Source organism: Scyliorhinus canicula, chromosome 7, assembly GCF_902713615.1.
Source record: "Scyliorhinus canicula chromosome 7, sScyCan1.1, whole genome shotgun sequence".
In the NCBI taxonomy this organism is placed as follows: domain Eukaryota; kingdom Metazoa; phylum Chordata; class Chondrichthyes; order Carcharhiniformes; family Scyliorhinidae; genus Scyliorhinus; species Scyliorhinus canicula.
Window position 1 is genome coordinate 90,465,898 of NC_052152.1, and position 23,706 is coordinate 90,489,603.

The 23,706-nt window shown below is 43.6% G+C and overlaps 1 protein-coding gene across 4 annotated transcripts in view; it reads left to right on the forward strand.

Moving 5' to 3' along the window:
* The window catches only part of LOC119969186 (male-specific lethal 3 homolog), a 70,468-nt gene that overhangs the window by 33,394 nt on the left and 13,368 nt on the right, over positions 1 to 23,706 (forward strand). For 3 of the 4 annotated variants that reach the window (XM_038802430.1, XM_038802431.1, XM_038802434.1), the window contains 7 exons: positions 367 to 489; positions 5,396 to 5,556; positions 6,464 to 6,619; positions 9,113 to 9,378; positions 10,602 to 10,702; positions 13,966 to 14,065; positions 15,529 to 15,613. In XM_038802430.1, the coding sequence (XP_038658358.1) occupies positions 367 to 489; positions 5,396 to 5,556; positions 6,464 to 6,619; positions 9,113 to 9,378; positions 10,602 to 10,702; positions 13,966 to 14,065; positions 15,529 to 15,613 (992 nt within the window). Of the gene's footprint in view, positions 1 to 366; positions 490 to 5,395; positions 5,557 to 6,463; positions 6,620 to 9,112; positions 9,379 to 10,601; positions 10,703 to 11,903; positions 12,081 to 13,965; positions 14,066 to 15,528; positions 15,614 to 23,706 lie in introns of those variants that run through there. The other variant, XM_038802432.1, reaches the window with a different exon arrangement.

The following is a 23,706-nucleotide window of genomic DNA, read 5'->3' on the forward strand; positions in this document are numbered from 1 at the left end:
ACCAAACTACTCCACCTTACCTCAAGTTACGAGAGACGGCTTTAAACATAAATGCCTTATAAAGTCCGGGATCCTTAACACCATACTAATCACACATTTACCCATAAATATTTGCATCTGTTATTGTCCTTCCATTTAGATCTTTTATCTTTCTTTAAAATGTTACAAAAATATGGATCTGACGATGGGAAAATCCCATCAAGACTGCTCCCCACATTACAATCGCTGGACCATCATGACTAAACACTTCCCACTGCTGCAGCCACATCAACGCGAGGGAGATGCAAAAAATAGAACTAATTAATAGCTATAGTTGGTATTTTGTGTTTAACTGCCCCCAAATGACCAATTTTCTTCATAATCTAGAAGGATGATCAAGAGACTTGCTTTAAAAAGGAAATGGAAGAGAAATGTATAAACATAGAAATTCCAGAAATTCTGAAGAAGAAACTTGAGGATGATTGCTATTATATCAACAAAAGAAAAAAGGTACCATTGCTGTTGTAGAGTGATATTTTTTAAGTGTTTTCAACCAATACTGGTTTGCCAATACTGAAAGGAGTTGTACTATAAATGAAGGTCTGCCAGAAGCACCTTCTCTGATTAAACAATCTGGGTGCCGAGTTCTTGCAAAAGTTGTCTCCAACTCCCCTATGCCAATTTGCATAGTAGTAAGCTTTTAAATAACAGACAAATTTTAACACAGATCATGCCCCAACCCCTATAAATAAAATACAAAGAATACTAAATCTGACAGACATTTCCACAAATCATATCTATATGACCTATGCTTGGTAGAAGGTATACTATAATTTACTCAACTTTCCTTACTATGTCAATGTTTAGGAGGATGCAAAAGAGGTTTCAGGACAATTTAGACAAGATTAGTGGGTGGGCATATGAATGGCAGATGCAGGATAATATGGAAAAGCGTGAAGTTATCCACTCGCTAGGAAAAATAGAATAGGAGAATATTATTTAAATGATAGATTGGGAAATGTTTATGTACAAAAGGACCTGGGTGTCCTTGTACACAAGTCACTGAAAGCAAGCATTCAGGTACAGCAACCAATTGGGAAGGCAAATGGTATGTTCACCTTCATAAGACCACAAGACATAGGAGCAGAATTAGGCCACTTGGCCCATCGAGTCTGCTCCGCCATTTAATCATGGCTGATATTTTCTCATCCCCATTCTCCTGCCTTCTCCCCATAACCCTTGGTCCCCTTATTAGTCAACAACCTATGTATCTCTGTCTTAAAGACACTCAGTGAATTGGCCTCTACAGCCTTCTGTGGCAAAGAGTTCCACAGATTCATCACCCTCTGTCTGAAGAAATTCCTCCTCATCTCTGTTTTAAAAGATCGTCCCTTTAGTCTGAGATGGTGTCCTCCGGTTCTAGTTTTTCCGACAAGTGGAAACATCCTCTCCACATCCGCTCTATCCAGGTCTCGCATTATCTTGTAAGTTTCAATTAGATCCCCTACTCACCCTTCTAAACTCCAACGTGTACAGACCCAGAGTCCTCAAATGTTCCTCATACGACAAGTTCTTCATTCCAGGGATCATTCTTGTGAACCTTCTCTGGACCCTTTCTAAGGCCAGCACATCCTTCCTTAGATATGGGGTCCCAAACTGCTCACAATACTCCAAATGGGGTCTGACCAGAGCCTTATACAGCCTCAGAAGTACATCCCTGGTCTTGTGTTCTAGCCCTCTTGACATGAATGCTAACATTGCATTTGCCTTCTTAAACTGCATATTAACCTTTAGAGAATCGTGAACAAGGACTCCCAAGTCCCTTTGTGCTTCTGCTTTCTGAAGCATTGCCCCATTTAGAAAATAGTCTATGCCTAAATTCCTCCTTCCAAAGTGCATAACCTCACACTTTTCCACATTGTATTTCATTTGCCATTTCATTGCCCAGTCTCCTAGCTTGTCCAAGTCCTTCTGCAGCCCCCTTGCTTCCTCAGTACTACCTGTCCCTCTACAGATCTTTTTATTAGCTGCAAACTTAGCAACACTGGCTTCAGTACCTTCTTCCAGATCATTAATGTATATTGTAAAAAGTTGTGGTCCCAGCACAGACCCCTGAGGCACACCACTAGTCACCGGCTGCCATCCTGAAAAAGACGCCTTTATCCCCACTCTCTGCCTTCTGCTAGTCAGCCAATCCTCTATCCATGCCAAGATCTTACCCTGAACACCATGAGCTCTAAACTTATTTAACAGTCTCCTGTGGCGGCAGCTTGTCAAAGGCCTTCTGGAAATCTAAATAATCACGTCCACTGGTTCTCCTTTGTCTAATTTGCTTGTTACCTCCTCAAAGACAGATCTGTTAGACACGACCTCCCTTTGACAAAGCCGTGCTGACTGGGAGTGCTTACCATGCACTTCCAAGTGCTCCGCGATCTCATCTTTAATAAAAGACTCTAACATCTTACCATGACCGAACCAGCCTATAATTTCCCGTCTTCTGCCTTACTCCCTTCTTAAACAGTGGTGTTACATTAGCCACGTTCCAGTCCTCTGGGACCTTTCCTGCCTCCAGTGGTTCTTGAAAGATCATCACTAATGCCTCCACGATTTCCTCAGCTATCTTTTTTAGGACGCTGGGGTGTAGTCCATCCGGTCCAGGTGACTTATCCACCTTCAGACCTTTCCGTTTCCCCAGATCTTTCTCCTTAGTAATGGTCACTGCAATCCCCTCTATCCACTGGTTCTCCTGGAGCTCTGGCATCCCCCTGGTGTCTTCCACCGTGAAGACTGATGCAAAGTAACTAGTCAGTTTGTCTGCCATTTCTTTGTTTCCTATTATTACTTCTCCAGCCACATTTTCTAGTGGTCCAATGTCTATTTTTGCCTCTTTCTTACCTTTTTATATATTGAAAAAATCTCTTCTTATCTTCCTTTGTATTACTAGCTAGATTGTACTCATACTTCATCTTCTCCCCCTTATTGCTTTTTTAGTTGCCCTCGGCTCGCTTTTAAAGATTTCCCAATCCTCTGGTTTCCTACTAATCCTCGCCACTTCGTATGCTTTTTCTTTATGTTGTCCTTGACATCCCTCGTCAGCCATGGATGCCTTGTCTTCCCCTTAGCATGTTTCCTCCTCCTTGGGATAAATATCTGTTGTGCCTCCCTAATAACCCCCAAAAACTCCTGCCATTGATGTTCCACTGTCTTCCCTGCTCGGCTCCTTTTCCAACAACTCTGGCCAGCTCCTCCCTCATGTCTTTGCAGTTTTTTTTAAATTTAGGATACCGAATTCATTTTTTCCAATTAAGGGGCAATTTAGCGTGGCCAATCCACCTAGCTTGCACATCTTTTGGGTTGTGGGGGCAAAGCCCACGCAAACACGTGGAGAATGTGAAAACTCCACACAGACAGTGACCCAGAGGATCGATCCTAGGACCTCAGCGCTGTGAGGCCGCCACCATGCTGCCCTTTGTCTTTGTAGTTACCCTTATTTAATTGTGATACAATCACATCTGATTGTAGCTTCTCCCTCTCAAACTGCAGGGTAAATTCTATCGTATTGTGGTCACTGCTCCCTAAGGGTTCATTCACCTTAAGTTCCCTAATCAAGTCTGCCGCATTACACATCACCAAATCCAGAATTGCCTGTTCCCTAGTTGGCTCTGTCACAAGCTGCTCCAAACAAACATCTCTTAAGACATTCCACAAATTCCCTTTCTTGGGATCCCATACCAGCCTGATTTTCCCAGTTCACCTGCATATTGAAGTCCCCCATGATTATTGTAATATTGCCTTTTTTACATGCCTTTTCTATCTCCTGATTTATTTTCTGCCCCACATCCTGACTACTGCTAGCGGATCTGTACATAACTCCCATCAGGGACTTTTTACCTTTGCGATTCCTCAACTCCACCCACAGAGATTCTATGCCTTCTGATCCTATATCGCTCCTTGCTATTGATTTAACTTCATTCCTTACTAACAATGCAACCCCGCCCGGTTTGCCCATCTGCCTGTCCTTTTGATAGGACATATATCCTTGGATATTTTGATCTCAGTCCTGCTCCCCTTGCAGCCACGTCTCTGTGATGCCCACAATATCGTACCGGCCAATTTCAATGTGCGCAACAAGCTCATTTACCTTATTCCGTATACTGCCCGCATTTAGGTACAACACCCTCAATCCTGCATTGGTCACCTCCCTTTTCACACTCTCCTCAGTCACTGTAACCTGTACTGTGGCCCTTTTTTATTTTTGACTGTGGCTTTCCCCCTTACTGCTTTGGTTTAGCTCACTCAGCTAAATAGCTGGCTTTTAGAGCAGGCCAGCAGCACGGTTCGATTCCCGTACCAGCCTCCCCGGACAGGCGCCGGAATGTGGCGACTAGGGGCTTTTCACAGTAACTTCATTGAAGCCTACTCGTGACAATAAGCGATTTTCATTCCATTTTTGTTTCTGGCCCCGTTTTACTTCCCTCCGACTTCCTGCATCGGTTCCCATGAATACAGGGGCAAGATGACTTATTGCAGCTGTACGTGGCCTTGGTGAGACCACATCTGGAGCATTATGTGCAGTTTAGGTCGCCTTGAGAAAGGATATAGTTGCTCGAGAGGGAGTGCAGCAAATGTTCATCAGACTGATTCCTGGGAGGAAAGAATGGTATGAGGAGAGATTGGGTTGACTAGGCCTGTATTAATTGAAGTTAAGAAAAGTGAGGGTATCTCATTGAAACACATATAATTCTGAAAGGGTTGGTCAGACTGGATGCATGGATGCTGTTTCCTCTGGCTGCGAGGTGGGTTCTAGTGTAAGGGGTCACTGTCTCAGCATTCAGAGTGGGCCATTTAGGACTGAGATGAGGAAATGTTTTTTTATTGAGAGGGTGGTTCACAAAGAGACTATCTGTGTAATTCTCTTCCACAAATCACTGACTATATTTAAGAAGGAAATAGATTTATAGACATGGTTAATGTTTCGAGTCTGGATGACTCTCCGCTTTGACAAAGAGTCATCCAGACTTGAAACGGTAGCTCCCTTCTCTCTCCACAGATGCTGTCAGACCTGCTGAGATTATCCAGTATTTTCTGTTTGTTTCAGATTTCAGCATCCGCAGTAATTTGCTTTTATCTTCAGTTCTAATTTTGACTTCAGGTGATAGTGTAATAAGGTTGATCACAGCCCTCTGATATACATCTTTCGATTTTCACTGACTTCATATTTTCTTCCATGCTAATTTGGAGTCAACAGTTATCATCTGAATATTTTAATTGGTATATTGTATTATCGTTTGTTCTCATTACTTTATGACATTTTCGGGTTGTAAATTTCTTCAATTAGCCTTTAAATTTTCAAATGCTTATAATTTTAAAAACCTACAGTTCAATGTAAAAGATTTGGATGATTTTTTTTTTTCAGTTGGTGAAGCTCCCGTGCCAGACGAACATTATCAATATTTTGGAATCCTATGTGAAACATTTTGCAATTAATGCAGCCTTTTCAGCCAATGAAAGATCTCGACATCATCAAAGTAATTCGCAGATTCCAATGAATCCTCATTACATTCCACCTGAGAAGAAGTAAGTCTGCCTCATGGCTTTTGGAAATAGGAAAAGGTATTGGCCAGCAGCAAACAAAAGGTGCTAGCCATTCATTCTGCCTACACCTGTCCGCAGACTTCCTGTGCACTATTGCTCTGGAACTTGCAGTGTTTAGAAGTACAAAAGTATGAAGTGCCCTCTACAGGGGATTGGGGACCTGTGTAAACAGGATACGAATCCAATCAAATTGAAGAATCCTTATCGAGACATGCAGAATCCGAAAAGTTTTTTTAAAAATTGGCAACAATGAGTAAAATCTGATAGAAGGAGACTTTGCATTTGTAAAAAATAAATTTCAGTGCCAGTGAAATTATTTGGTAGTTCTTGAATCTGATCACGCCATTAAAAATTCATTTACAGTTGAATGGACCAGCCCTAACTTTCTGGCCTGTTACATGGTTATCAGGTAAATACCCCCAGTTTCTCTCCCGTCATGTATTTCAAAACTACATCTCCCTTCAAGATACTGCTAGAGTGAGGTTCCTGGAGGGTACGGCCGGAAGCTGATGTCTTAATTCAGTTCTTAATAATATATATATTTTTTTTAAAATAAATTTAGTGTACCCAATCATTTTTCCAATTAAGGGGCAATTTAGTGTGGCCAATCCACCTAGCTTGCACGTTTTTGGGTTGTGGGGGAGAAATCCACGCAGACACGGGGAGAATGTGCAAACTCCACACGGACAGTGACCCAGAGCCGGGATCGAACCTGGGACCTCAGCGCCGTGGAGCGATTGTGCTAACCACTAGGCCACCGTGCTGCCCCAGTTCTTAATAATATTAAAAGCTGATTGCTTCACCATTATTTTTTACTGCAAAATTTGGATCCATTAAATAAACCAATACTACTTGAGTAATTAAATACTTTATCCTTATTTTTCTGCAGTGTTGAGCTTTGTAAAGAAATGGTGGATGGTTTAAGAATTACGTTTGATTTTACACTACCCATGATTTTGCTCTACCAGTACGAACACGCTCAGTTCAAGAAGGTTACTTCATCTAAATTCTTTGTTCCAATTAAGGAAACATTGCCACATGTTCGGTAAGTTGCCTCTTGTCCAAGGATATGACATTATCAAAAGTCATGTCAGTGGGGAAACTTAAAACTTAATGTCCATGCTCTTTTCAAGGCTGATTTTAATAAATTACCTTTGTACCTGTATCAAAGTATGGTATTTATATTCCAAGGACTCATAGTAAAATGTACATGTGTATTACAGAAAAGAGATTAAAATTTTTCAAGGACCAATTAATCTAATTATCATAGGATTTTCAGTGCAGGAGGCCATTCAGCTCATCGAGTCTGCACCGACCCTTGGAAAAAGCATCCTACTTAAGCCCATGCCTCTACCCTATCCCAGTAATCCCACCGAACCTTTGCTGGTTTAGCACAGTGGGCTAAAGAGCTGACTTGTAATGCAGAACATGCCAGCAACGCGGGTTCAATTCCCGTACCAGCCGCCCCGAGCAGGCGCCAGAATGTGGCGACTAGGGGCTTTTCACAGTAACTTCATTGAAGCCTACTTGTGACAATAAGTGATTATTAAGGGGCAATTTAGCGTGACCAAGCCACCTGACCTGCACGTCTTTGAACCATGAGAGGAAAGCGGAGCACTCGGAGGAAACCCACGCAGACATGGGGAGAAAGTGCAAGCACCGCACAGACAGTTATCCGAGGTCAGAATTAAACCCAGGTCCCTGAAGCTGTAAGGCAGCAGTGCTAACCACTGTGCCACCGTGGTGGTGTTGACTTTCACTTGGTGATGTTTCCATGTGTGCTGCACTTGTCCTTCTAAATGTTGGCAGTTGTGCGTTTGGAAAGTGCCATCTAAAAGGTCTTGGTGAGCTCCTGCAGTGCATCTTGTCAATGGTACACGCTATTGCCACTGTTCGTCCGTGGTGAAAGGAGTGAATGTTTGTGGATAGGTTGCCAAGTGGGCTGCTTTGGCCTGGATGCTGTGAATCTTCTTGAGTATTGTTGCAGTTGAGCTCATTCAGGCAAGTGGAGAGTATTTTATCACTCTCCTGACTTGTGCCTTTTAAGTGGTGGACAGGCTTTCGCAAGTCAGGAAGTGAGTTACTCGCTGCAGGATTCCTAGCCTCTAACCTTCTCTTTTAGACACAATATAGCCGAGTATAGTTCCTGGACAATGGTAATCCCCAGGATGTTGATAGTGAGGAATTCAACAATAATAATGATATTGAATGCTAAGGTGTGATGGTTAGATTCCATCCTGTTGGAGATGGTCATTGTCTGGCAATTGTGTGGTGCGGACTTCCCACTTGTTAGCCTGCGCCTGGATATTCTCCAGGTGTTGTTGCATTTAGTCATGGGTTGCTTCATATCTGAGGAGTCCTCAATGGTGCAGAACATTGTGCATTCATCAGCCAACAACCCCATTCATCAGTGAATGGCCCTACTTCTGACCTTATGATAGAAGAAAGGTCATTGATGAAGCAGCAGGAGATGGTTGGGCCTAGGACACTATCCTGAGGAACCTCTGCAATGATATCCTGGATCTGCGATAATTGACCTCCAACAACCACAACCATCTCAGAACTATAAAACTCCTACACTGCAGAAAGAGGCCATTCGGCCAATTGAGTCTGCACTAAACCTCAAAGAGCACCCTATCTAGGCTCACCCTCCCTATCCCCGTAACCCCATTATCCCACCTGACCTTTGGACACTAAAGGGCAGTTTAGCATTGCCAGTCCACCTAATCTGCACATTTTTGGACTGCAGGAGGAAACCAGACTACCTGGAGGAAACCCACGCAAACTCCACACAGACAATCATCCAAGACCAGAATTTAATCTGGGTCCCTGGCGCTGTGAGGCAGCGGTGCCAACCGCCGTGCCTCCCTTTTCCTCCCGACTTCCCATTGTAACATTCCCGGCCGCTTTCAGGGGAGAGAGTCAGAAATCAGCCGTTTCTTCCTGTTCCGGTGATGCCTGTGTGAAGGAGTTGTGTGAAAGAAACCCCCAGATGCTGCCATTTCTGTCCAACTCACTATTTATCCTGAATAAAACTATTAGAAAATGGGAAGCAGTTAAGACACTTTTTGCTGTCAATGGAGAATGTGTCATCCGGGTAAATAATTAACTATTAAATTCCCACGTTCCCCTTGGAAACAAATCACTCGCTCACATTCTCGATCCCAGTCTATCCCAGCTCCCATTCCCAGTGCTTCTTTTGTGCTCGATATGACTCCAACCAGCGAAGAGCTCCCCCCCCCCCCCCCACCAATTCCCATTGACATAATTCCAGCATTAGAGCAACAGTACTTTAAAACCTGCTTGTCATTAAAAGTTAATGTGTTACTTGGTGGGGCGATTAACTGGGAAACCTCCAGAAAATTGTCCAGCTTACTTTGATTCTTGTTAGGTGTCTCATTGTCGACTTTGGGAATTTTAGTTTTGCTTATGTGTATCCATTCTCAGCATAACTTATGGTGTACTACTAAGTCTGTTCATGTTGGTATTTACCAAAGTATTGCACTTATTGAAGTGTTTACTTTATTTCCTTACTTAGAGTTCAAAAGGAGCATTCACCAAGTCCTCCTCCTCTTCTGAACCCATCAACACCCCAATCCACAGACAGCCAGCCCTTGTCAGGCGATCCTGCAACACCGAAGCGACGAAAGATTGATCCTGAATCTGTTCAGTCGTTGAGGCGATCTACACGGCATGCATCAGGCTGTGACAGACTATCTGAAAGCAGCGCTTCTCCCCAGTCAAAGCGCCGGTTTTATGAATCTGCTGCCCAAATGCCCAGATTGCTTTTACACTTGGAAAAAAGTAGGTGTTTAACACTTTTGTTGTAACTTAGCGATTTTAATTGAAAAGAAGCATTTTCCAAGTTGCACATTCTGACATTCTTGTTGTGATGATCACAGATCACCTTTAGAATTGTCAGATATTTATTGTTGGAGATAAGTAGTGATGTAAAAACTATTAATAATGAAAACTACTATTTGCATGACATAATAGTTTCAAAGTGGACCTATGTAGTGAATTAACATTTCAGGTTGGGCTAAGTATACCAGAATGGGTGGAGTTAATTAGTTCATGCCCTGCCAACTCTCGGACCCAAATTCAAATTCAGTCCAGCCTGATCGAATTAAAGTCTTCCTTGAATGCTGCAGTGTCCTATAACTTTTGGTTGTTTAGTTGCAGCTGGACACTCCTCTTGCCCTCGACTGTCAATTTCATTCAGAAGCCTTGTGAGAAAAGTGAGACCAGATCATTGTCTTACTTCACCATATCTTCAGGCTTGTTGAATAATTTAGTATTCTAATTGCTTGCTTATTGCTGCTCCACAATGACTGCCAGATCACTTCTCTATTACCTATTTCCACACCGCCAATGATATATTTGTGAAATGTATTTCTCCAACAACTGTAACTTCATTGCAGTGTTATGTTAGCTTGTTAGTTGTGACACTAATAAAGATTATTACTATAGGTAGTACCTTCAATATATCTGAATTTAATTTGATCTGGGACCATATTGCCCAATTGAATACTCCTTTTGTAGGTTGCTGAGTGCTTTGTCCAGTTCAATAGTCCTTTTTGTGAACTTGACCACAGACTCAATGGGCCGAAGGGCCTTTTCTGCACTGTATTTTTCTGTGAAATGGGTTTCTGTATCTTCGGCATTAGTATAAATTACACCATCCCTGGGAAATGCTAACATGGAAAATTTTACTTGAAGGAAATAATCAATATCTCTTTTGTGGTGAATGCATATGTCAAATTCTGTTTCCATTTCATGAAGTTTAAATGATTTTCTTCAATATTATGGAGATTGGATTATGTGATTTTTATTTTTTTTTGCTCGTTTTTCTTGTGGGCAAACCAGCGAATGTGAAAATAAATGGCACATTTAGGTTTTTTGAAGATGTTAAGGCACTTAATAATTGTGCTTGATAGTAACCCCTCATGCTTTCTCCATTTATTTGGTAACTGGTTAAAATGAAAGTTAGTATTTGTTTAATTCAAATGCATTTTTTTACTTTGAAGAAACGCCTGTTCATAGTGGCTCCTCATCTCCTGTCACACTGACACCAAGTAAAGAAGGGGCTGCAGTGTTTGATCGCAGAAGGAGCAATGAATTGAATGAGGTACGAGTTTCTAACCTCTTTGTGGGCTCAGTACGTGTGAATATTATTTTAAAACACATGTACGAGTTTCTAACTTGCCATTCTCTTGATGTGGACCATATATTTTCTTCCAAAGAAACAATCCATCCTTTAATAAAATGCCGTCACTGCAAATCAACAGTTTATAATGGATTGCAGAGAAAATGAGAAACATCCAAAAGTTTGTTATTTTATGTTCCGTCTGTATTTGGCATTCCTACAAACTCTATTGCATAATGGGTTAAAGGTGACAACTGCTGCACAAGAACACTCATTTCAAAGTGGAGGGAGGCTTGCCTCTCAAAAACTTTGAGTGTGCAGTTGGATAGCATGGCCCACCAGCACCACTCGGCACAGGAATCATTACTGAAAAGGGGTTTGAAACTTGGAAGATGGAGGGGACCATGCAGAGTATTTCAGAGTCTGGGCTGAAATGATATATGATTCTGCAGCCAATAGTGGAATGGACCGAAGGTTGTGGGGGGAGGGGAGGAAATCTCAAAAAGAGTTCAGAGTCAGAAGTGTTCTTGAAAAAAGGAATGAATGAGGTTGTACATATAAGGAGGGGCAAAGACATGGAGTGATTTATAGGTTGGGATAAGAATTTTGAAATTGATTCATGGAAAGTTTTCAGGAAGCCTCTGGAGGTTGGGAAGCACAGCAGTGAAAAGGGAAATGGGACTAAATCATCATAGAATTTACAGTGCAGAAGGAGGCCATTCGGCCCATCGAGTCTGCACCGGCTCCTGGAAAGAGCACCCTACCCAAGGTTAACACCTCCACCCTATCCCCATAACCCAGTAACCCCACCCAACATTAAGGGCAATTTTGGACTCTAAGGGTAATTTATCATGGCCAATCCACCTAACCTGCACATCTTTGGACTGTGGGAAGAAACCGGAGCACCCGGAGAAAACCCACTCACACATGGGGAGGATATGCAGACTCCGCACAGACAGTGACCCAAACTGGAATTGAACCTGGGATCCTGGAGCTGTGAAGCGATTGTGCTATCCACAATGCTACCGTGCTGCCCACGGTAAATGTTGGATAGAATATTATAGGTCAACCTGTCATAATTCTGAAAATTAGATTTTATTCGTAGTACTATGATGGTATTGAAGCAAGCGATCTGTTAAATTTGTTTTTATGGTTTTATCCAAATTTTTGTGTATCTTTTAAGATGTACTCTGGATTAACGGCACAATTTCTAGAATCCAAAGAGAAAATGCTGGAAAATCTCAGCCGGTCTGGCAGCATCTGTAGGGAGAGAAAAGAGCTAACGTTTCGAGTCCAGGTGACCCTTTGTCAAAGCTATAAGATAGAGAAAGTGGGCAATTTCTAGGATGACAGCTTTAGTTGTTTTTTGTATTGGAGATTTTACATTAACCTCGGGTCAAATTACAATTTCCAAATTAATCTTTTTCAAAATTCTGTAGAATGAATGTCAAGTAACAAAATGGAAGAGATTCTGAAAATTTCTGAAGTCATGGTTCAGTTACTTTATAAAGAAGGCAGACTACTTCAGTGACAGGAGAACTTTGAAAATTTTAGTGTAAACCACACTATGAATTTGTTTCTGGGATTCTACATATTTAACACAGAATTCTTTGGGAGAAGATGCCTATTGCCTCTTAAGAAGATGTAATAGTTCATTTGGTTGAAAATTCAGTCGAAATTGGTCTATTAGTTGTTTCAAGAATACAAAGAGAATTAAAATGTATTTTATTCAAAAATATAGTATTCTGCAAATATAAAACCAAAAAGGGAATTGAGATTCTGAGGTGTGGCTCCTGAGACAAATGGATATTGATTTAGTAGAGAATAAGTGGACTTTGAGCATTGTTAACATGAGCATGGTTGACAAGTACTTTCCTTCAGGGTTTGCTAAAAGATAATGTCGAGAAGGAGGTAAACTTTGAAATTGATTAGAAATGGAACAAGATAATTTCTCACTTTTCTTTTATTTATTAAGATAAAGTGGATGAAATTGCTGATACCTTTTGGCATACTATAGAGGAAACCGTAGGAATTTTATTGCCAGACTGTTAAAAGTGGATGTGCACCCAAGGACTGGAGAATGGCCAATGTGATAATCATTTTCAAAAAGAGAATCATGGTGAACATCTGTATTCACAGTTCAGTTAATTAACATCTGTGACAGGGAACATGTTGACATGTTTTTTAAAAAATGAGTTTGCCAAATATAAAGATAAGAAAAGCATTAGCAGCCGCCAATAGGATCACACTTACCATACCTGATAAGAGTTCTTGAAAGAATGGTCAGTCTAACGGTGAAGATAATGCAGCACATGCAGTGCACTGAGCATTTTGAGAAATCCTTTGATAAGGTGCCACACAGCAGACAACGAAAGGATTAGCAATATAGAAGTAAGAGATTAGCAATGTAAATTAAACACTGATTGGAAGGGATGCAAGAAATTTCTCAGTAGTTAGAAATGGATTGTGGTGTTCAGTAAGGTTTTATTCTGTGACTATTTCTATTCACTCTGCCCTTCAATGATTTGGATACAGGGCAAGTGGGAATGGATGTGTCCAGATTTGCAGATTAGACTAAAGTAGAGGGTTAAGTGTAATTTGGAGGGCCAAGGAAATGGCAAGATGCCCTTTTTCTATTTTGGAACTTCCATGTAATTTTATATTAAAAATTCCTTTTTTAAACTTGAAAAATGTACAGGATAGAAAACATTTCTTAGTATTAGCATAAACTGGGCCTGTCCTTAAAAAAAAAATGTAATCGTGATAGTTTAAACATCATGGGTGGGATTTGCCGACCAACCCACCGCGTGAGTTTTGGCGACGGAGGCAACCCGCTAGCGGGATTTACTGACCACGCCGTTGTCAACGAGATTTCCCAGTAATTGCGCTCCTTGATGCCGGGAAACCCGTGTGCCGGCATGGGACTGGAATATCCCATCGGCGTGTACAGTCGGTAGATCGCGCCCCATACATTTCACTTACATGCATTTTTGCAAAAACAGTTGAGACCTAAAGTTTGATTCTAGGATGGATTTGGCAGTCGATCGATCATTAAGATTCAGCAAACTGAATCTTGATAATATCTAATTAGATTGAGAAGCATTTAAGTATAAAATATAACTATGTTGGATTAGGAATTCAGGAATAGATTGGATTTGGCTTTGATCTGTTGAAATATTCTTGCACTGACTACTTTAATAGTGAACATATGTCACTGAAAACTGACTTTTGCGTTGGTTTAACAGGTTTTGTCTTGGAAAATGATGCCAGATAATTATCCATTGATTGAACAGCCTCCAGCACCCTCGTATATCTATGGAGCTCAGCATCTTTTGCGACTGTTTGGTAAGTCTTTGTGCATTTTTATTTTCAGTGGAAGAAACTGGGAGTGTACAGAGGAAATTATAGGACTTGAGTAGATGCCATATAATATGTGTTAAATGGAAACTGATTAAAAATCTGAATATCAAGTGACTTTTCAATCTCAGTAAGGAATTTCTAAAAATGGCAGGTCAGCCTTCAATCATACCATCTTTTGCAATGTAATGGGGAAACAGCAAGGAGTAAAATTAATTCAATAGGTCTTTCAAAGAGCTTGCACAGGCATGATATTTTGAATGGTCGCCAGCTTTGCAGTGTGATTTTATAATGTACCTGGAAAATATTGTAATTAATTTAATTGGTTTTGAATATTAATCCAAAAGGTATCTGTAAGAGCTAACCATTGTTTGCTGTATAGAAATATGAAATTATGTTGCATGAAACAGACTGTTCTTATATATGGATGGAAATCCTAAAAATTGCAAGAGTGACAGAACTGCATTATGATATGCAGTCTTGAATATGTTTCTGTAGATATGTGACCCCAAAAGTATGTATGACGAAGTTGAAAATCTATTTATAACTAAGCTTAGGTGGCTGGTAATATATTAAGATTGAATTTTGCTTCACCTTTTAATACAAATTTAACCCTATATATTAGAATTCTGAATTTGCAATGTTGTAACAGGAGTTTTTTTTGCAATGCTGAGGTGTGTTAATGTTTGCAGTAGAATCAGAGGGAGGTGACAGGAATTGTGGTGCTGACCTTGGATAGTGGCCAAGTTTCATCAGGTGATCAGCCAACAAACCAGTCAGAAAATAATTATAGTCTGGCGCTGATTATTGAACACTCATTATGTTGGGGGCTCCAGGGGATGTCTGGGGTTGGAATTCACTTCGCCGGGTAAACACCATAAATCCACCATCGAATGCAAGAAGAAAACTGAAAGCCAATGTAATTTTGATCTGGGAAGAATATAGAATAAATACAGATTTGCATCTTAAATAAATACTGCAAATACATATTGGGATGTGCAGGGGAAAGTACAGTAAATAACTGAAAAGAGAATTTGGTAATTTGCTCTTCAAGTTTGAAAAAAGAAAACAAATGGTATCAAGAATATGGTCACACACTTGGGCAGCATGGTGGCGCAGTGGGTTAGCCCTGTTGCCTCATGGCGCCGAGGTCCCAGGTTCGAATCCCGGCTCTGGGTCACTGTCTGTGTGGAGTTTGCACATTCTCCCCGTGTTTGCGTGGGTTTTGCCCCCACAACCCAAAGATGTGCAGAGTAGGTGGATTGGCCGCACTAAATTGCCCCTTAATTGGAAAAATGAATTGGGTATTCTAAATTTATTTAAAAAAAAAGAATATGGTCACACACTTTATTACCAAGGTATAAAAGGGAGGATGAAAGACGCTTCAAAAGGATCCCGTACAAGTTTTTTTTTAATGGAATTGTATTGTACTTTTATCAATTTTCTTGCAGTAAAGCTACCAGAGCTGTTGGGAAAGATGCAAATTACTGACCGGAATCTAAAAGTCTTGGTAAAGCACCTTGCACTGTTCCTTAGGTAAGAAGTTAAAATATATTCATGGAATTAGCTGCAGTGGGTTGCGAATTGGCTAAAGTTATTGCTAAACTAATGTTCTCGGTTGTATTCGCAGGGAATTCATTGTAAAATAAAGCATATAACTTGACCTTGTGGAAGGAGAAGTGGTGGCGTAGTGGTATTGTCGCTGGATTAGTAATCCAGAGACCCAAGGTGATGATCCAGGGACCCAGGACTCAATAAAATATCTGGAATTAAAAATGTCTAATAATGGCCATGAACCATTAGCGATTGTTGTGAAAGCAAATCTGATTCACTAATGTCCTTTAGGGCAGGAAATCTACCATCCTTACCTGGTCGGGCCTACATGTTACCCACAACAATGTGGTTGACTATTAATTGTACTCTGAAATGGTCCAGCAAGGCACTCAATTGTCTTCCACTGCTTCAAAAACACAAAAAAGGAATGAAACCGGGCAGACCACCCAGAATCAACACGGGCACTGGAAATGCCAATGGCACACTCAGCCCTGTCAACCCTGCAAATTCCTCCTTACAAGCAACTGGTGGTTTGTGCCAAAGTTGGGAGAGCTGTCTCACAGACTAGTCAAGCAACAGCCTGACGTAGTCATACTCTCAGAATCATACCTTACAGAAAATGTCCCAGACACCGCTATCACAATTCCTGGGTATGTCCTGTCTCAACTGCAAGACAGGTCCAGCAGAGGGGACGCACAGCTGTATACAGTCGGGAGGGAGTTGATCTGGGAGTCCTTAACATCCACTCTGAGCCCAATGAAGTCTCATGGCTTCAGGTTAAATATGGGCAAAGAAACCTCCTGCTGATTACCACGTACTGGCCACTATCCGCTGATGAATCAGCCTCCTCCATGTTGAACACCACTTGGGGGAAGCATTGAGAGTAGCAAGGGCGCAGAATATACTCTGGGTGAAGGACTTCAATATACAATCACCAAGAGTAGCTTGGATGACAAGTGTTCACGCCACACAAGTGCCAGGCAGTGACCATTTCCTACAAGAGAGGAACTAACCATTGCCTCTTGACTTTCAATGACATTACCATCACTGAATCCCCCACTATCAACATCCTGGGTGTTACCATTGATCAGAAACTGAACTGGACTAGCCTTATTAATACTGTGGCTACCAGAGCAGGTCAAAGTCTAGGGATCCTACGGCGAGTAACTCACCTCCTGACCCTCCCCAAAGCCTGCCCACCATCTATAAGACACAAATCAGAAGTGTAATGGAATATTCTCCACTTGCCTGAAAGTGTGCATCCCCAACAACACTCGAGAAGCTCAACAGCATCCAGGACAAAGCCCGCCTGATTTCTGCCCCTTCCACAAACATTTAGTCCCTCCACCACCAACAAAAAACAGTGGCAGCTGTGTGTACCATCTACAAGATGCACTGCAGGGACTCGCCACGGTACCTTTGACAGTACCTTCCAAATCTACGACCTCTAGAAGGACAAGAGCAGCAGATACCTGGGAACCCCACCACCTGTAAGTGCCAGTCAAAGTCACTCACCACCCCGACTTGGAAGTATATCGCTGTTCCTTCACTGTCGCTGGGTCAAAATCCTGGAACTCCATCCTGAACATCACTTTGGGTGTGCCTACACCTCAGGGACTGCAGCGACTCAGGAAGGCAACTCACCACCACAGTCTGAAGGGCAACGAGAGATGAGCAATATATGCTGTCCTAACCCATGACACCCACATCCCTTAAAATGAACTAAAAAAAAATCTTCGGGTAGGCTTAAAAGTATTGCATGAGATTCTCCGTCCAACGACGCCAAAATCACGTAGCATAGCCTGGCGGAGAACAGCGCGTTAGCCGAATATTGAGTGGTGCAGGGCGCCACACAGAATACCATGCTCCGGTGCTTCGACTGTGGCGTGAATGTGTTCTATACCACACGGCGGTGTAAAGATTTTAATTGTACAGCAAATGGCATTGGCATATCACTAATGGGCCCGCCCCAGTATTCTCTGTGCCTCCAGCGATGCTCCGTCTCCGCCATGAGGAATTATCCACCACGAGGTTCACTTGCGGTATTTAAAATCGGGAAACAGGCACATGCGTGCTGTCCATTCCATCTCACGGTCCTTTCCGAACCTTCTGGGGTGGTGTGATTCCCGCCCTGTGAACTGGGTCCTCTTTTTGGTGCCATTCTCTGGAGCGACCAAACCTGGATGGACCCAGATGTCACAGGTGGCATGGTGCCACCCTGTTCGGCCAGCTGCCCATTGGATGTGGCAGGCACAGGTGGGGACAGGATGGCTGCCCTGTCCTGTGCCTCGGCCACCGCCTGCACCGAGTGGCCAGGCCCTGGACATCCTGACCCACGGCCAATACCGTTGCACCCGAGGCCTCCAACGCTGATGCCACCCGAGCAGTGTTGCCTAAGTGGCATGCATGGTTGCACCCTCCCCTGCCCCTGCGGGTGGTTGGACTCCTCCAACTGCACATGCAGGTGCTGCATGGTTGCTGACACCCCCTCATGTAATTCTTGGTTCTGCGCTTGCACCTCTAACATTGTTGACACCGCCATTTCCAGAAGCCTGAGACCCATCTGGACTGCAGCTCGCCCCTGGTGTTGGGCCGCCCGCCCCCCCCCCCCCCCCCCCCCCCCCAATCGGCTGCCCCCGCGGGGGTTCCTACCTCCACCTGATGTACCGCACCACATGTCTGGTGCGCACCACGTAGTGCCGCAGGAGCCTCTTCACTAAAGTGCCCAGTCGAGGTGAGTATCTCTGGAGTGGTTGAGGGTGCCAGTGCCAAAATGTCGCTGTCGTCCCCGACGTGTCCTCCGGGGTCTCGCAGGCTGGGGACCTGCGTCGCCAGCAGGTCGCCTCTCATCACCAGATGAGTCTTGGGGTTGTGTCCGGGGGGCGGTGTATGCCCGATGGCCCCGCCACATCGTTGGGTGATCCTGCAAGACAAAAGATGCATAGTTAAGTCATAGAATTTATCATAGAATTTACAGTGCAGAAGGAGGCCATTCAGCAGAAGGAGGCCATTCAGCACATCGTGTCTGCACCGGCTCTTGGAAAGAGCACCCTACCCAAGGTCAACACCTCCACCCTATCCCCATAACCCAGTAACCCCACCCAACACTAAGGGCAATTTTGGACATTAAGGGCAATTTATCACGGCCAATTTATCACGGCCAATCCACCTAACCTGCACATCTTTGGAATGTGGCAGGAAACCGGAGCACCCGGAGGAAACACGCACACACAGAGAGGATGTGCAGACTCCGCACAGACAGTGAACCAAGCCAGAATTGAACCTGGGACACTGGAGCTGTGAAGCAATTGTGCTATCCACAATGCTACCGTGCTGCCCGAAACAGTAGTTGCATGGGGGATTGGTTGGTGATGGGGTGCCACACATGCAGTGTGGACACCGTAACCCATCGGAACTCAGTTGCTTCCCCGAAGCCGATCGTCTCGGCGACTGCCCGTTCTTCAGGTCCACCGATAGGTCCAATGCCCTCTGCTCTGCGATGGTGAGGGGCTGCAGGTCCAGCGGGCCCCTCTGGTCTTCTCTCTCTCCCTGCGGTTGTGGGCTGCCTTCTTCAGAGGTTTTTGGGGGGGGGGGGGGGGGACATTCAGCTGCTTGGCAGCACAGGGCATCTGCAGCTAGTGGCCTGTGTGTGCTGGACATCTGGCCTTGGCAAGCGGTAAGGATGTTGACATGTGGCGCGGGGTGGGGTGTGCACAGACTGCTGGCGGGTGGGATTCGATCGCCCCCCTCCGGGGAGCGGGGCATGAGGGGGGGGGGGGGGTGGTGGGTGTTGGTGCCAGGGGCACAGAGGTGGTGGCTCACCCAGGCTGTCCTCAAGAGGTCCTGCAGATTCTTCCTGCACTGCTTCCTGGCCCATGCGCTCACGGCCTCTGCCACCTGTGCTCAGGCCTGGTTTACATCCTCGGGTTGCAACCTTCTTGCCATCCTGGGGATTGGCTGTCCTGCCTTTCCTCCACGCCATCTAACAATGTCTCCAGCTCGGCATCTGCGAATCTCAGGGCTGCTCTTCGGGGTGGCATCATCTTGGCTGGAATGAGTGTGTGTGGGGAATGGGGTGCTTATATGCGGCTGCAGCCTGTCAGGCTCTCCAGTGTCAATCTCGACCCCAGTGAATCAGATGCTGGTGTTGTATGTACTTGCACTAGTTCCACGTGGCGACAGTGCTAGCGCATTACGCATCCTGAATTGCACCCGGATCAGGCCCGCTTTTGGCAACGTAGAACTCTCACAATTCAGTCCCAGCATCAGCACTTAGTCTCTCAAACAGAGAATCCTGGCCATTGTGTTTTCACCTTTGGTCCCTTCACATGCAGATGATAAAGCCCCATTTAATATATCAGTTACCCATGCTCAAGGAACTGGATATACATACTTTAGCAAAGCACAGATTTGGATATTTAATTAAGGTTTCTTAAATAATAAAAGGATTTGTTTGGTAATGTGGACTCATTATTGAATGGGATTATTTTAGTGCCGAACTAAGTCGGATGTTATTCCAAGTTGACGTGGATAATGTTTTTCCCAGAAACCCGTAAAACAGTTGCCGACTTGTGCAGTGAACATTTATTGAATCAACAGAGTTGGAGCTACCTCTGTTTAAGCAAAACTGTTACCCCTTTACTTAAAACCACTAAAGGAAGCCATTTCACACAAATCTCAGTTCCTACCTATTATCTCAAAAGTGTTACTTCTGTCTGGCCAGTAATGTGCAATTATCATTCTTAATGGATTATGTAGAAAACTTATTCCTTGACTTTTGTCTGAAAGCCAAGCAAACCTGTGAGGATGCTCCATTTCCTGAGAGAATTGACACTTCACCATTAAAGAAATTTGTCTCAGTTATTCTGGAATATTATCGGAGTACCAGCATGAGTTGTTGCCTCGTTATATCAGATATGCAAGAGCTTAGCAGCTACACCTTAACATTAAGTATGAAGCAAATAGGTGCATCACAAATGGTATTGAAGCACAACCCACTAGTTCTGCTTTCCAGACAACGTTATTTGCTTGAAATGTTCTTCTATACTAAATTCTAAATATAGAGTTAACTATCCTGAACGAGATTCAGTAAATCATACTCTAGATATGCAAAATCTATATCTTTTTCCTCCTGCACAACTTCTCCCACGTTAATTTTGTGCCCCCAGCATCTGCCTTGCTGCACATGTCTCAGCCTGCATCCTTTTTACCCGTCTGTATTGAATTCACTATTTACCTGTGTGTAGAACAATTCAATGTTCACCAGCTCAAATCAAATTGAGAGCAGGAATTTCCTTAATCTTAAACCTCTTTCAGGTAAAGGTATTCATGTTATAGAAGAAATAAAGTGGAATTTGGAAGGAACATATTAAATAGCTAAACTGTATCTTCTGTGCTTCACTCCAGTATGTTCAATTGTCATTAGTTCTAGCTTTGGGAATCATGTCCCTTGTAGCGAATGCCTTGATAATCAGTAAACTTCTTATCTGCAGTTCTGTAGGGAGAAAAGAATAAGGAATCATCTCTGAGAAACTTGTAAAGTTAGCTTTAATAATAACTTAATTTTCGTCCATGGCAGTCCCTCAACTCGAGAATAACATTTAATCAGGCTCCGGAGTCTCTGCCATGGGTCTTCATGTGACTGAATAGGCGATTCTCATAATCTTTGTGCACATGGGCCAGAATATCCCATGAGGTGGTGGGATCCAGAGTGCAGAATTTGCTTTAATTTCTTCCCTTGTCTGCTGCCGCAGGGATCATTATAGGCATTTGAACTCAAAACATTATGTAGCTTGATGGATGAATGAGAGTGACTGCCTCTAACATCAAGGTAGCATTTGACTGAGGGTGGTGTTAAGCAGCCCTAGCGAAATTGAAAAATGGGAATAGGGCGGGGAGTCTCCACTGGTTGGAGTCATACATAGCACAAAGGTAGATCGTTGTGGTTGTTAGAGGTCAGTCATCTCAATGCCGGAACATCGCTACGTGAATTCCTCAAGGCAGTATGTAGGTTCAGCCACCTTTAGCTGCTTCATAAATAGCCTTCACTCCATTAAAAGATCAGAAATGGGGATGTTCACGGATGTTTACACATTGTTCAGCACCATTCGCAACTGCGCAGATATTGAAATAGTCCGTGTCCATGTGCAGCAAGACCTGGACAATATTGAGATTTAGGCTGAAAAATGACAATTAACATTCATGCAGCACAGTGCCAGGCAATGACCATCTCCAATAAGAATCCAACCATCTCCCCTTGAAATTCAATGGCATTACCGTCGCTGAATTCCCCCCTATCACTATATAAATACTGTGGCTGTAAGAACAGGTCAGAGGCTGGGAATTCTGCAGGGAGTAACTCACTTGTCTACCAACTGCAAGGGACAAGTCAGGAGTGTCATGGAATATGCTCCACTTGACTGGTTGAGTACAGCTCCAACAACTGTCGAGAAGCTCGCCACCATCCAGGACAAAGCAGCCCACTTGATTGACACCCTATCCAACGTTTTCAATGCTCACTCCTTCCACCAATGACGCACAGTAGCAGCAGTGTGTACCATCTATAAGATGGACTGCAGCATCTGACTCCTTTGACAGCACCTTTCAAACCTGCGACCTCTACCACCTAGAAGGACGAGGGCGGCAGATGCTTGCGAATGTTATGTTGTGCCTGAACCACATTGTGTTTTTACTTGTATACGGTGGACCAATGATTACAAGTCTGTTTCATTGAACAATTCAATATTTATTCACTATCGCACAATTGTTACGGTTAAATAAATCACACATACACATAAGTTAAACTATAGAGCAAGTTCGCACAAGGCCTTAACTCAACTTCAAGTGACCGACACTTACGAGACAAGCCTTTATCTGTGACTTGCAGTCCTCAATGGTTGGTTGTTGGTCTTCCTCGTTCTCGACTCTGGTCTTCCTTCTGCTGGTGACGTGGATGGTCTTCCTATTTGGCTGGTGAAGGGTCACCGGTGTTGGGTGCTGCTGTACAGAGAGCGATTCTAAGGTGGTGCAGCACCTTTTAACCTGCTTGGATTTCGTGCCCTTTGGTGGGTGGTCTCTGGGTCATTGTCAATCAATTGATCAGGGCTCGATCACCCTGATCAATCCAGTCCAATCATGACTGACATCGATTTGGGGTGGGCACTCAATGACCATGTTTACATGTGTTGGGGATAGGTAGGCCCTTCCAAATAAGGAGTTTAGGTGCAGCTGTGTCTGGTAAACAAATGTGATTGACAGGTCAGTTCCATTGTTCCTGGGGTGGCCTGGAGTTGGCTTTATTCCTGTGTATTGTAGAGTCTGAGCTGCAGTTTATTTCTTAAGTGTTTATTTGAGCTGTAGCCTACTGTCCTCGAACGTGGCCAATTCTCCCAGCACCCTTTGCAGGACGCCATTTTAGGTGGCCGTTTGGCCACAGTTACCACTTGCAGCTTCTCCACCAAGTCACACACTTTCCTGACTTGGAAGTATAACGCCATTCTGTCACTGTCGCTGGGTCAAAATCATGGAACTCGTTTCCTGACAACACTGTGGGTGTCCCTGCAGCACATGAATTCAAACGGCAGCACAACACCACTTTCTCAAGGGCAATTAGTGGAGGGCAATAAATGCTGTTGCAACCTGTGATGTGCACATCCCATGAACGAATGAAAAAGCAAGTTGTCGCTATTTTGAACAATTGGTAGCCAGCCTCTCCCTGGCATTAATGTCATGGAGAGCTTCAGAGTGCCGTTGGAGCATTTTCTTTGTCTCCTGGAACACGGACATTTGAGAGTTGAGACACTTTTAAGTCCACTGGACACTGTGCCCAGTCCATTGAAGTTGATTTTGCAAGAGTTTTACCTGTGGAGCGGACTTCATGAACGGCACCAGCATTTGCTCAGTGGTCCTCCCAATGAATATGGAGGATGAGGAAGAGGCATTGCTGATGGAGTTTCTCTAATGCTCCACTGTCCCTGGCTCCTTCACGTGCAAGAAGTGTGTCCAGTTACAGCTCCTGTTAGACCACTTGACGGCTCTGGAGCTGTGGATGGACTCACTTTGGAGCATCCGCGATG